The 14111-nt window shown below is 51.9% G+C and overlaps 1 protein-coding gene across 1 annotated transcript in view; it reads right to left on the bottom strand.

Moving 5' to 3' along the window:
* Window positions 1-14111, bottom strand: part of LOC129331781 (probable cation-transporting ATPase 13A5) — a 45858-nt gene that overhangs the window by 5027 nt on the left and 26720 nt on the right. Inside the window, exons 16-28 of the mRNA XM_054982287.1 lie at window positions 13623-13779; window positions 11525-11642; window positions 10946-11070; window positions 10069-10232; window positions 8949-9059; window positions 8721-8800; window positions 7874-7916; window positions 6330-6439; window positions 5347-5443; window positions 4429-4501; window positions 3447-3621; window positions 3078-3268; window positions 359-447 (exon numbers count right to left, since the gene is read on the bottom strand). Of these exons, the coding sequence (XP_054838262.1) occupies window positions 359-447; window positions 3078-3268; window positions 3447-3621; window positions 4429-4501; window positions 5347-5443; window positions 6330-6439; window positions 7874-7916; window positions 8721-8800; window positions 8949-9059; window positions 10069-10232; window positions 10946-11070; window positions 11525-11642; window positions 13623-13779 (1533 nt within the window). The remainder of the gene's footprint in view (window positions 1-358; window positions 448-3077; window positions 3269-3446; window positions 3622-4428; window positions 4502-5346; window positions 5444-6329; window positions 6440-7873; window positions 7917-8720; window positions 8801-8948; window positions 9060-10068; window positions 10233-10945; window positions 11071-11524; window positions 11643-13622; window positions 13780-14111) is intronic.

The raw sequence follows: 14111 nt of genomic DNA, 5'->3' as shown, positions 1-14111 counted from the left end.
TCCCGTCTCCCAGCACCTAGTCCAACGCTATCCACTACACCACACTGCCAGCCCCTGTCTGGTCAGCCCTCCCTTGCAGCCAGACATTGGTCCAAGGCTGCCTCACATTTAATTTGGGGCTGGTCGCCGCAGTCACGCAGTGGAGAGATCTTCTCGGTTGTGTGCCACATCTGGGCCTGTGCCCACCTCGGGCTCTCCAAAGCGGGCAGAGGCCTGGACGTGGCCCACTCTCCCACGGCACTCAGCTGGGCGTCTGGCAGGGTGATGCTCCTAACAAATGTGGCAAACAGCTTGGCTGCGGGCCGAAAAGCACTGCTGGAGGCTATTTGCAGGCCCCCCGTTTGCACCTTCCACTTACCTCCATTCCCCTGTATATCACCTCAATGTCGGCAAAGAACAAGAAAAGGGTGACTCCGAGCTGCAAGGCCAGCATAATGCAGAAGAGATCTGAGGAACAAAAAGGCAAACAGCATCGCGTGAATCCCAAGGGATGGCTCCTCTTTGATCTAGCAGAATGAGAGTCAGTATGAGTTGGAGCTCATATTGGCCAACAGGAGAGCGACGGGTGCCTCCAGGCAGCCCACAGGCATCACGGTCAGTACCGCCTGCTCAGACTGGCTGCAGCTCTCCAGGGCCTCAGGAGGAAGTCTTTCGCCTCACGCACTACCCGATCCTTTCAACTGGAGATGCCAGGCTGGGATTGAACGTGGGGCCTTCTGCATGCCAAGCCCTGCGATGCACAATGCAGGGAGAATAACTGGCCCTGGGGGCTGGCAAGGGAGAGCCAGTGCAGCAATAGCCAAGCGGTGCCGCAGACATGTTACCTTAATAAATAAAAAAAGACAGGCTGCAAAAGAATGACTAACATGGGCCATGGACTATACTCCACTGTCAGGACAGATTAAGAAAATAGTCCATAAATACTGGCCATTACTTACTGAGATTCCAGGGTGTGAAAGGGAACCAGATATTGGTTATAGAAGAACCACTAATATCAAGGACATCCTGGTTCATTCAGCCACATGGAGGATTGACCGGGAGGAGAGCCTAGTGGGTAGATTACCTCCCCCTAAGGGTACTTTTAGATGCGCACATTGTACAGCATGTAAATATATGCTACAGGGGGATTCTGTGGAACTAGGAAGTATCAATGTTAAGGTTCGCCTGAAACAACTTATCACTTGTCAAACCATGGGGGTGGTCTATTTGATTATATGCCCGTGCCCTAAATTATATGTGGGTAGCACTACGCGTCCATTACGGGTACGGATCCTGGAACACATATCAAGAATTAAAAATGGAGTATTAGAAGCGCCACTCACACAACATTTTTTGGACAAGAAGCATAACACAGAAGACATTAGAGTGGCAGGTCTCTATACTACCATTAGAGGATCTGACTTGCAATTACATCTCCTCCAGAAAGAGGCAAGATGGATCCATTCTTTAAATACCATGCACCCATGGGGCTTGAACAATGAACTGTCTTTGAAATGTTTTTTGGTATAGACGGATATTTGCCATTTGGGGATAATATGCTGTAAGTTTTCTCAGTATCAGGATGGTTCTAATGTACAAAAGCTAGAATGCCCAAACTCATAGTACGTAGGATTATCTCCACGTCCATGGGTGTTCTCTCGGCGCGTATATGATGCAACTGTGTACGGGTAAGCTGGATGTTCATGTATTATGTTTGCTATTATCATTGTAAAGAAATATACGTGAAGCCAGGAGTGGCTTATATTGTATGGCATTCATTTTTTGAAATATAGAAATAGCTGGATGCCCCTGAGGAAGTCCTTATGGACGAAGAACTATAGGAAAATCTGCCGGTCTTAGTTCCGGGCACCGCTGGGCTTTCCAACTTTCATCTTTGGACCAGCCACGTACTTTTCCATCTTGGCATTTGAAAAATTTGAAAAAAGAAAAAAGCTAAAGAAGACACGTTATTTTGAGTCTTTAAAGACTTTTCCTGCTGCACTGCTGTCACACCCTCAGGTCCTCTTGCACAGGACTCTTGTTTCTATGTATTATGAATAAGATTGCTGAAAAATGTTGAAAAATGATATGATATGTAATACGATGTAATTTTGTATTATTGTTAAAATCACTTGAAAAGGTTTATAAACTGTTGCACTATAGTATTGTAGAATTTTCCTTCCCGATGGTCTTTTGACCACCTTTATTTAGTGACTGCTCCTAATACCAGCTGTGTTAAGGTGGGGGTGGGCATTGGCATGTGCTCCACTCCTAATATCAGCTGGGTGAAGGCGGGAGATGGGCATTGCTTTCTGCTCCCATCCTGCTCCCAGCCTGGGTTTCCCACCATGGCACATTTTCTGGAAGGACATGGTGCTTGCCTAGGCTTCCCTCCATGACAGTGCCCTCTGGTGGTGCACCAGGGTATAAAGTGAGTTGTCTGAAACACGCTTACTCAATTATATAGTAAGATTATCCCCACAGCAACAAACACCCTGTGAAGTGGGTGGGGCTGAGAGAGCTCCCGAGAGCTGCAACTGACCCAAGGTCACCCAGCTGGCTTCAAGCAAAGAAGTGGAGAATCAAACCCGGTTCTCCAGATTAGAGTCCCGCCACTCTTAACCACTACATCAAACCGGCTCTCAATTTATTTGATTTCGAACACACACAGCCACAGAACCCCAAAATGGCCTCATCAATCTGTCTTGCAGTCAGCATAGGACTAGACTCCCTCTCCATGGGTGACGCAACTACTACTTGCAGGTGCCATAGCACTGGTGTGATCTGCCTTTTGTGTGGTTGGCTTCTCAAAAGCAAGAGGACGTTCCTGGTTCAAATCCCAGCAGGTCTCAAGCGACCCCTGTCCTTCAGCCTCAGTCCCTGTCTGTGACCCCGGGAGAGTAATACTGGCTTGTCTTACAGGGCTGGAATAATACATGTAAATCTTCACAAGCACCTCAGGAAGAATAGCCCATGGGCACTCTGTGATGATACCCCCCCCCCCAGCAGGTGTGAACACAGCTGGCCGGCTCCTCGCACCAAGGGGTGTGTGGCTCAGCGGGGCCCTGTACAAAACCACATGAAAGAGCAATGCTCACAGTTGGTGTAGATCGGTCTCCGGAAAGGCTTCCCCTTGGAAAAGACAAAGGCCACGATGAGGCAGTTGATGGTGACCAGGGGCCAGAGAGTTGCATCCTCATAGCTCAGGACACGGTGGTGCTGGGCAGTAGAGTTGGCCGTCCCATTTCTGAGGCCTGGAAACAGGGGCTGATTGGCTAAAGGGCACCCTCTGCAAGAGAACCCCCAAGAACAGTTTCCTCTGCTTATTGCCTGCCCATCTCCATGTCTTCTTGCCCCTGTGCTAGCACTTCTGGGCTTAGAATGCCCCTAAGGAGAACTGTCCATGACTATCCCCAGCTAAAGGCCCCCCTTGCCCTCTGGTCCCCCTCTGCAGGTGAGGCGGTTACCTGTGGCTGCGCACCACCGAGTACCAGGGCTGCTGCCTCACGAGCAGGAAAGCACAGACCTGCACGATGAGGGTGAAGCAAACGTTGAGGACCACGGAAAGCAGCAGCGGCGGAGAGAGGAGCTGCCCGGGCGGGCGGTAGGGGGCCAGCTTGGGATAGGCCTGGGTCAAGCTCACTGTGGGGAAAAAGGGGGGAAGTCCAGGGAGCTGGGGGTGCTCAGGCAGAGCTCTCCTCCCTCTTCCCACCCCACAAGCTGCTAGTGCAGGCCCCACAAAGCACTCTTAAGCGGCAGCCGAGCAGACAGAGGCTTGGCTTTCACTGAGCGGATGGCAGACAGGGACCCACCCGCTCCGTGGGGCAGGCCTCCCTAACTCCCTACAGATGCTGGTCAGTGAGGGTCAAGCAGCAAAGATATGGCTGAACACAGGAACTGCCCTGCCCTGCTGCTGACGCCGTCATCCTTGGATGCAGGGTGAGAGGTGGAAATAATCAGCGACCTGAAATCCAACAGACAGCTTCTGCCTCTCCTGGCCACATGGCCACCTGATAGCACGGAGCCCCATGATTCGAACTGGCCTCAAAAGCAGGCCCCCAGGCGTGAGAGGTGGATTAGGATCATAGCAATAGTGAAGGGGGAGGTTTCTCCCACACACACACACACACATGCTGTCTCCCCCACTTTAAGCCTTTGTGTCTCTTTATTTCCATATCTGGATTTAAGCGTTCTGTGGGGGGGAGGCTTTTTTGAATGGGGAAACGGGCCAGGGCAGAGTTGGCCGCCCCCATTCCCCAGTGCCACAGCCCTGATTCATGACATCTCCCCTACCCCTCAAACGGCTGCTTTTTATGATCAACGATGACATCCAGCAACCCAGTCCCAGAACGGGTCATCGGGACTCATCAGGCTCACTCCAGGCCCCTGGGATCGGGCCCGAGAGGCTGTTCAGTGAGGATGGGTCAGAGGGCAAGTTGGCCTGCTTACTTGTGAGGCAAACGACCAGGGTAATGCAGACGTCTTGGATGAGGTACTGGTAATTTCCCATGATCTGGATTTGCTACAAGGAGAAAATCAGTTCAGCCAAGGCTTTTGCTCCTGCAGGGCCATGCAAAGAAAGTGGACCAGGCCCAGTGTCCCAGGATACCTAGGACTGTGGAAAAGGCAGCCAAGAAACTGCAGCCAGAGGGACCCCCTCCCCCAGACACACACACTGCCCCCCTGCCCTGGCAGTTCCCATTTCGCCGGCCCTGGAAACGTTCCTAGGAGGCCAGGCAGGCCCCACAGCCTGCTTCCTGGAGGTGCCACTCTTGAGCCCCCCTGATTACAGCAGCGCCTCTCCCCCCACCTAGGATCTGGCGGCAACAATAAATGGGAGATGGCACGTTAACTGCAGCAGCCCCACAACAGCTACGGAGGGCGGGTTTCCCTGCGTGGAATCTGCTCTTCCGCTCACAACATTCGCAGAAAGCTTTAGTGCTGCAGGATTCCTCCTCCGTCGGAACTGTGCCCTGCAGAAATCTTTTTCAACTGCAGGATCGGAGTTCTGTATGGAAGGAAGGGCTTCCTAACGTGAACTGCCCTGGGAGATTTTTAATTTGGCAGTCAGTGGTTTCAAGAAACGGTTGCGCAGGGATGCTTTGAATGGGCCACATCATGTCCGGAGAGGGATGGCTCGATGGTTGGTTCCCCTTCAGCTCTCTGGCAGGAAAGCAGGCCGCTGGTCTTTGCGGCACTTCAACCCCCGCATCTGTTTGCCAAAGACAACAGAGCAACCCCACAAGAAGCAATGCCCTTCCTCATGCCACCTGCACACAGCTCGGAAATTACTGCTTCCCTCCAGTGGAGAATTGTTGTTATAGCAGCAAGCGACTCTCAGCTCCCCAGAGAAGTCAAGGTACTTACCCAAAAAACCAGAGATGTTCCCACAAACTGAATCAATCCATAAAGGGTCAGATATTTGAACACCGCAAAGGAGGCCACAAGGGAGGCACGGCCTTCTCTGTGGGGGTTGGAGGAGAAATGGACAGCCTGTTAGAGGGCTGCAGGAGCTTGGAGAATCTTGCAGGTAATAGATCCAGAGGAGTTAGCCATGTTAGTCTGGAGTAGCAAAATAGCAAAGAGCCCAGTAGCACCTTTAAGACTAACCAACTTTACTGTGGCACAAGCTTTCGAGAGCCACAGCTGTCTTCATCCGATGCATCTGATGAAGTGATCTGCAGCTTCTCCAAATGTGAGTAATAGTGGAGGGAGGGGAGTAAACATAGCAGTCCCGATCTGAATTGGGTCTGTGTGTCCGCCTGTTTTCTTGGAGCTGGGCTTGTGGGTCTCCCAGCACTACTTCTGTTTCAAGCCCTTCGCCATGATGCTCGCTTGGGTAATCTTGGGCCATCACTTTCTCTCTGCTGCACCTACCTCGCAGGGTGGTTGTATGGAGGTGAAACGGAGGAGGGCAGAACAGAGCTTCTTCGTGAGGACAGGTGGGGCAAGCATGCCGTGGGCAGGGAGAGAGTTGGCGTGGCAGGCTTACCCCTCCTGTTCCCATTGCTCTTGGCTGTTGGCATCCCAGGCCAGGGGCTGCTCTCGCAGGTAACGATCATGTGTGGTTCTCTAACAGGGCGCCACTTGGTGCCATTTCAGACTGGGGAAATGATGCAGGGCTGAACCCTCCCCACGTATCTGGCACGGCAATCCCAATGTGAGTGAGTCCCCCACAAACCTGATTTCTAGAGAAAAGCTCCCTTCTCAGACCTTCTGGCCCCTGGCCCCTTTGAGCACTTGGCCCTCCGAATTGAAGCCGGTCCCAGGCCCTGCTGGCTCCACCATCTCCCTTCAAAAGCCACACCACCACCGCCACCACCAACTCGGTAGAAGGAGGGAACGCGTACCTTATCAGTTCCGGCACGCACTGGATGTTGGCAGTCTGGGAAGTGAAGGGCGAAGCCACCGAGGCCTCCTGCTCAGAAAGGGAAATCCCGGCATGGGCCATTTTCAGAGCCTGGAAGAAGAGGAAGCGGAGAAGGAAAGACCCGGAGGCAGCCAGCCCTCTTGTGTCTCCAGGTAGGATGCGGGTGCCTTGGTTGAGCTCGATGTGTGGGCTGGAAGCCCTGGATCTCAGGCCAGGGCCAGGCTGCCTCCCCAGAGAACCACTTGTGGAGTGGAAGTCAGAAAAGGAGTCTAGGGTTGGGAGGGGGGCATGCAATTTGGGATGTATTCCATTTTGCTAGGACACGAGAAGACCTGCTTTTTGGAATCCCTTCCTCACTCTGTGGTTGTACTTGAAGGTACGCCTGGGAACATGTTGTTTTTAATAAATGCTTTCTAATTTTTAATGCTGATAGCGGCTCCTCTATACCACATAGACTGCCGCCACTCAAACACGCTATTTGAAATGGGCACGAGGAGAAGGGTGTGATCTGTTGGGAAAGTGCTGATTCCCAGTTGTGCACAAGTGCAGGAAGCAACCCCTGGTCACCAAATCCTGGGCAGAGGGAGAGTTGGGCACAAGGCAGGGGCTGAGAAGGGCAAGTCAGTGCTGGAGAGCTGGGAGCCTTGGCCCTCTCCGTGGGTGATTCCTACCAAGATGGCTGGGGGGTATTGGAAGAGGGAGAGAACGGCCTCCCTGAGGGTCAGGAAAGCCAGGTGGGTGGCATATGCCAGGTGAAGACTTGGGTGCCCGTTGGTGCCCAGGCACCTCAGTGAATAAGACAGAGCAGGGCCCGTGGGTCACTGGGGCTGCTCAGTCACAAAGAGCAGGACATTTTTCCAGGCCAGATGGCAAACTTGGTCGTAAAACTTCTGAATTCCTAAATAAATAACTATACACTTCTACAGTCTGTGCATAGCTCAGAATCCAGGTTTCCCAGTTGCAGAATTAGGGCCTCAACCAGAAACCTCAAATTTTGTAGATGGCATCATATCTGATCTGGGATTCACCATGTCTAAGCTGCAATTGAGCCATTTCACTGCACAAATATGGAAAATGTTAACATTATTTTGTGCAAAACAAGGGATGACCTCTAAACCTCCAACATTAAGTTTAGAGGCGTCCACCTTAGGAAGTTCATCTGGGTGGGAACAAGTACATTATCAAATCCTCAGTAATTAATCCATGATATCCTCTGAAAAAAGAAATAAACGCTCCGCCTCAGTTCTCCTCCCAACACAAACAACAAACACAATCTGACCGGCATCTGTGGTTTAGCTTTTGACAAATACACTGTGGTAAATAAACTGATGTGCTAACAGATGACTTAATAGACAACAAATTGCATAAACTAACTTCTAAAAATAATGATACCCACAAATCCATTCACACACACACACACACAGCCCGACACCACAGCTTTTTAAAAAATCCATTCTCTTTGCCCATCATGGAGGGGCAACAATATCTATAAGCCAAAGAGAGGGCCATTGGAGGGCAACCTACCCCACAGTCATTGGCTCCGTCTCCACACATCCCCACATAATAACTGGAAGAGAGGAAAGAACACAAATTACCTATCCATTTTTTACATCAAAATCAGGGAAGTATGCACACTCACTCACTCATACACACACAAACACACACACACACACACACACAACTATTTTGCCAGCCCGGCACACACCAACAGCCCCGCAGGACCTGCCAGCGATGCCAGGAGAGGGGGCATCTCCACCTCTTGGGTGCTCATGGCGAGGACTGACTGGTTTCCCTGGGATCCAGTGCCAGCAGCCACCAAAGGTAGCCAAGGGCCTGCTGGCGCCCTGGTCAAGCCCTTCACATGACTCACTCTGAGCCGTGGAGCTGGGGGGGGGGGGCAGAAATGAGGGTCAGTGTTATGCCAGCTGGAGGGAGGAGTGGTGCTCAGTGGGCAGGGAATGAAGGACTGGGCTTCACCTAAAGCCAAAGGTTGAGTTCAACTAGGCCAACAAGGGCCGTTTCTGCACGGCTTACCTCAACCCGGAACACTGCGCAACATGCCGAAAAAACCGCGGAAGATCACATTTTCTCACGCGAGTTTTGCATGATGTTGCGCAAGTGCAGAGGGCCAGTCCTTCAACACTGAACAGCCCATAAAACCGACCCACAGAAATGGGCAGAAAACACGGCAGTGATCACCTTGCCAGTGCAGGGAGCCTTTCTCATCACCCCTAGGCCAGCCTCCCCAGCCCAAGTGGACTGAGAGGCAGAGGAGGAGCACCAAGTGACACACAGGGACCCAGGGCTGCACTCACCCCCTCCCTCTCCCACACACACACACACAGTCCCCCCATTACAGCAAGGAACCTACTCTAGCTTCTGGAACTCTTCCACCAGGCTGGACTTCTGCCCTGGAGACATCCTGGCAAACACGGTCCCGTTCAGAAGGACCTGTCGAAAGGCAAACGTGCCGCTCACAGCCCCGAAGTGCGTTGAGCGGCAAGAGAGCCCCGCCTGCCTTCTTCCCAAAGGGATGGGGAAGAGGGAAGGGGGAGCCCGGGGCTGACTCTCCCGCAGCCGGTTGCCCCCCACAGCTTACCTTTGGCACCAAACCACTGAAGTGTTTCAGGAGGACCTGGTAGGACTTCCCATTCAAGGCAAAATGGAACTCCCTGGGAACAGCCGTGTCCTCAATGGAAACGCCCAGATCCTGGAAATCGGGGGAGGATTACTCCAAGGGGCAATCCCCGCCCTGCGCACCGGTGCAAGTGGGAAATAGAGCAGGAGGGGGGCTGTTCCGGGCCTGACTGCAGCTCAGGTCTCCCCTCAAGTAACAAGCACGTAGCCAGTTTCTGGGGAAATCCGCACCCATCTCCCGCCTTTCCTCCTGAAGTGCGTTTTTTCTCCTTGTTCATCTGGCTGGGCAATCGCCTTCTCCCTTTACAAAAGGATTCAGGGCCCTTTAATTGCTAGAATCTGTTACAGAGGGCATGCGTGTGAACCTGGGAATGGGCGCTCTGTGGGCAGCTGCCACTCTCAGAGGGCCTGATTCTGGGCCTTAAGCACGGTTGCCGCTGTCTGTGTCTATCCTTCCTCTACAGAGGAGCTGGCAAAGATGTGCCATTGGCTTTTCTCTGCTGTCTGGGTTGGTCTGGGGTGTGTGAGGGAAGCAGAGAGAATCTGCCTGGGGGGGGTGGTCCCCGGTCATTTGTAGCAGTCCCGTCATTACCTCCCTCCCTCCAATAGATGTAGGGTTCGATTCAAAACAAGACTAAGGAAGACGTGAAGAGGGTGAGGTGAGGCTTTTCTCAAAGCTTTGCTGAGGCCAGGGCACCCCCCCTATGGCTGGAATCAGGGAGGGGACCCAGGGCCCCACTCTGCAGGCTTCATCTCAAGTTTCCTTGTTTGCACCAAACTGTCAATCAGCATTCCTGCCCAGTGCTGCATGACAAGAAAAATCTGCACATCTGCAGAAGCGGCTGGAGCTTGCAGCTCTCGCTGAAGGCAAGGAGCAGGCATGTGTGGCCAAAATGCCTCCTGGATACCTCCCCATGAAAGAACGGGCCAGGGGCTCAGCAGGACAAGGCTCCCTCAAAGCTCCTGGGGGGCTAGGAAGCATGGCCCTCGGATCCCCTTCCACAGTGTGGAGGCACCCCAGTTCTTTGCATCCCAGGGAGTTGATTGGGGCGGTCAACACCCTCCTGGATTGGCTAACTTACTTTCCTTTCCCCAGAGTGCTGATGCATGTCTTCCACTAGCTGCCAGCTAATGGATGCTGGGATGGATCCCTCTGGCTCACTTGCTTCCACGAGGATCACTCTGCTGCTCCTGGAAATCATCCCAGAGTTCTTAGCAACAGTGACGGCCGTCTGCAGATTGTCACCTGGAAAGCAGCAGGGTGGATTTCAACCATGTTTTCAATGACCCATTTCATTGGTCTGTATCTCAGAACTAAAAATTGGGTCCAGAAGTACATTACGATCAAGGACATGTGGAAGGAGATTGGATAGGCACGTATAATATGTTTTCAAAATTAAGTTTATTACTTAAATGGCAACAATGAATATGCAATAATGTGAGTGATGCTAATAATTTTAAGAGTTAAATGTTTTCAATGTTATACATTTTAAATTGGTATCTAAATACGCTGGTGGTCCAACAATTGTTATTATAGGAGACTGTTTCTAACCAAATTATACTCCTCCTTTGCTAATTTCAAGGTTTATTTTTCCTACCTCTTAGATGGCAAAAATTAAGATCATGTGCTAAAGTAATAGAGAGTCCGTCAGTTTGCCACTCTCTCATATACTGGGGATATTTGCAATTTTGCTTAAAGAAAACTAATGCAAGTATACTTTTATATTCAATAAACATACGGTCAACTACAAATGCATATGCTACCTAAGTCATAAATGATGAATTTTATATATTGTTGCTAAATTAACAAATAAGCTTAGGTTTGATAGGAAAGCAAGCAGCTAATATAGGGGATATATTTCAATTTTTCCCCAAATGTCCATTCCCACCCTCCCCAAAAAACCTAGGAGTGTTTTTCCTTTAATACCTTCCAAATTTCTGAAACGCATCCATCCTTACCTGTGACCATCACGCTCCGGATGCGGGCACCCGTGAGTTCCTCCAGGACGGGTTTGGTCTCGCTCTTCAGCCGGTTCTCCATGACCAGAAGGCCCAGGAAGGTCAGGCCAGACTCCACCTCCTCCCTTGGGCAGGTCAAAGGGAACGAGGGGAGGGTCACTTTCACAAGGAAGAAAGACAAGCTTCCCTGTGTGAACTCATATGGCACGGGGGTGGGGACAGAATAATGGGCAAGAAGTTCACTCCCCCAGGGCCGGACCCACAGCCCCACCCAGATCCCCCCCTCCTCCCCCAGCTGGCTGTCCAGTCAGAGCCACAGGCTGGTGTCCTGTGAATCAGGCGCCGAAGAAAAGGCTGGTTGCACGGGCACATCAGGTCCTTGGAGAAAGGGTGGAGGACACATTGCAGGAAGTAGGTCTGGGGGCTCAGGTCTACATACTCTAACTTGTCTTGATTGAATGCACTAAAAACTCGGCAGGGCCTAAGGGCCACTCTGCCCATGAGCAGAGCTGCTGCTTCCTGTGACCCTGCCCCGGACAGCCTCCCCCTTGGCTACAGGAGAATCCCAGCAGGCCTCACCTTTCCAAGCCGTCCAGATCTGCACCCTCGCCCATGGCCAGTGCCTTCTGTGCCAGCGCAATGACTCGGAAGCCTTGTGATGTGTAGACTTTGAGCTCCTTTACGAAATTCCTTGGAACTGTCGAGGGGAAGAGGAAGAAATTCCCACTAGAGAGAGAAGCGCACAGGATGTGGAGCCTGGACTGAGGATCATGGCGCCACTCCGTCTCACGGTCACACAGCATCCGTCCTTGAGGCACGCTTGTACCCAAGGGGCACTGCCCCAGTCGAGTCCACATGCGGTGTGGGAACAGCTGTGCCAGGGACTCTTTCTCCACGAAGTATGGCTAAGGAAGCGGGGGCCCACATACGCTCTCAGACTGTCCAGTCAGAGGATACCCAAAGGCACCCCCTGCCTCTGCTCTCTCTCCCTGTCTCTCTGCACCCCTTTCACAAGCCAGGAGAGGGAAATGGGTGGCTAACCCTCCTTACAACAGTCTTCTCATCTGGACATCTCATGGTGGGCTTGCTAGCAAACGAGTGGCTTAGAAGATGTGGAACTGCCTGAAGCCTGGCCAAGTAGCCTGTGGCTTCTGATCAACCTGTCAGATCATGAAAGTCCAGTTACTTTGATTTCATCTCCCACCCCTTGATTACAAGAATGTCAAGTTTTCTTGGCTCAAAGGTTTTATTGAAAGATTATATTCAGAGTACAGGTGTCCATGAGTATTCCAGAAGCAGGATAGCTTCGGACTGAACAAAAGCTTTGTTGAGAATGACGGGTTAGTTAGAAGTAGCAATACAACAAACATCCCTTCCCTGCCTCCCTCCTTGGGGCTCGTCTGCGGAGGCCTGGGAAGGAGCAGGACTCGCAAGGTTGTTGTCTAGTCTGGGTAGATAACAACCATCTGGGAAAGCAGCTGAATCTGCAGGAGAGAAACACTGGAAACCTGAGAAAGGTTAAACACTGAGAAACATCAACACCAAGATGGCGTTACTCTGGCTAACTAAATTAACATCCTGACACAACCAAGCCGGGGGAAAATCTCATCCAAATGAACTGGCAATGGTTGCAAGAGGGCATGTGGGTTGCTTTGCTTTAGCAAGCCCAGCCCAGCCCAGCCCAGCCCTACCATCATGGAGAGTAACATGAGTCAGGCTGAAACCAGCTGACGTCTCTCACTTGGTGGAAGGTGCGCCTCTGCCATAGCTTGGCCAGCACTGAGGTCTATTTCTGGGGAACTTCCTGGAAAGAGAGCTAGGACTGCCTGGCACAACAAGCCAACCTGCAGAACATCCAGGATTTATATCTGTAATTTAGGACGATTTGATGGCGTTGTGCTTCATCTGTAAGCCGCCTCAAGCAGCTCTCTAATGAGGTGGCACTAAAGAGGCCCAAAGCAAACAAATAACCCGTCAGGGACAGATCTAGCACCGCTGGAACCACTGGTTGCCCAAATTCAGCAGGAGGCTCATTGCAGCTGGCAGAGCAACCTGGAAGGGCACACCCATGTGCTTGCTGTCTGGTGCCTCTTTTGTGAACAAATGCCCACTTCAGTGTGGCTGGAAAGCTGCCAGCAGGAAGTCCTCTTCGCCCTTCAGTCACCACAAGTAGGCAAGCACCCAACTGTGCCCTCCCATGGCTAATTAATCTGGGATCCAGCAGAGCTTCATAGCTGTGGTTTATTATTTAACACCAAGTGGGTCTCTTTCGTGATTTCCTCCCTAATTTGCCAGCCCTGCCTCTCACCGAAAACAATAAAGAAGATTGTGGGACAAGCTCCAAGCATCCAAAGCAAACATCACAATTGCCTCACTGAAAGTCAAAGAAATGGCATGTGAGCAAAGGGCTCCTGTACACGTTACCGTTGTGTAGGAATCGCATGGCAGTGACATCACGGCTCACTCCTACACCTCACAGCAAATGTTCAGGCATCTCCCAGCACTCGTGTTCATCAGAAACATGACTGGAAATGTGTACTCCCTCCTCCCTGCTGTGTCCCGACCCTCGTGACCGTGGTGTTGCCCACCTAGTGGGCAGAGCTGCCCTTGCCTGGAGCCAGAAGGGACCCTCAGAGCTGCCCGCCCTCCCAGCCTTTGGGGCTCTCTCTGCCCGTACCAGTCTCTGCTGTGCAAAAGCTGGCCACCATCTCCGGGGCTCCTTTCATGTAGAGGTCGTAGGAGCCCTTCCCGAGTTCCTGCACAATGACAGACATCCTCTGGAGAGAGGAGGAAAAAGGAAACTGGCGCAAGATCGCGATTCCTTCCACGGAGGCCTGCAAAAGTGGGGTGGGGGGGACAGGGAGAGCTTAGTCAGGGGTCTGCAGGCAAGTGGGAGGGAGACATACTGGGTTGGACCCACTGATCTCTTCTGCAAACCGTGGAGCCATTCGCAGAACAGGCTCACAGCAGCAGAGGCCACATCTATCCCTTTTTAAAAGATGGTTTATCTCCCAGCAAGAAATCCTAGGAATTGCACTGCTGTGAAGCATCAGACACCTGCAGCCCCCAGAGTTCCACGGGGACATCATTCAAAAGCCAGCCTGCACTAAAATATTTACCCTGCCCTGGGGAAGAAGCATCATTCCTTGTTCTTGCTCCCATCCAC

This window comes from Eublepharis macularius, chromosome 6, assembly GCF_028583425.1.
Source record: "Eublepharis macularius isolate TG4126 chromosome 6, MPM_Emac_v1.0, whole genome shotgun sequence".
Taxonomy (NCBI): domain Eukaryota; kingdom Metazoa; phylum Chordata; class Lepidosauria; order Squamata; family Eublepharidae; genus Eublepharis; species Eublepharis macularius.
Note: the sequence above shows the minus strand (reverse complement) of the source record. Positions and strands in the feature narration are given on the sequence as shown.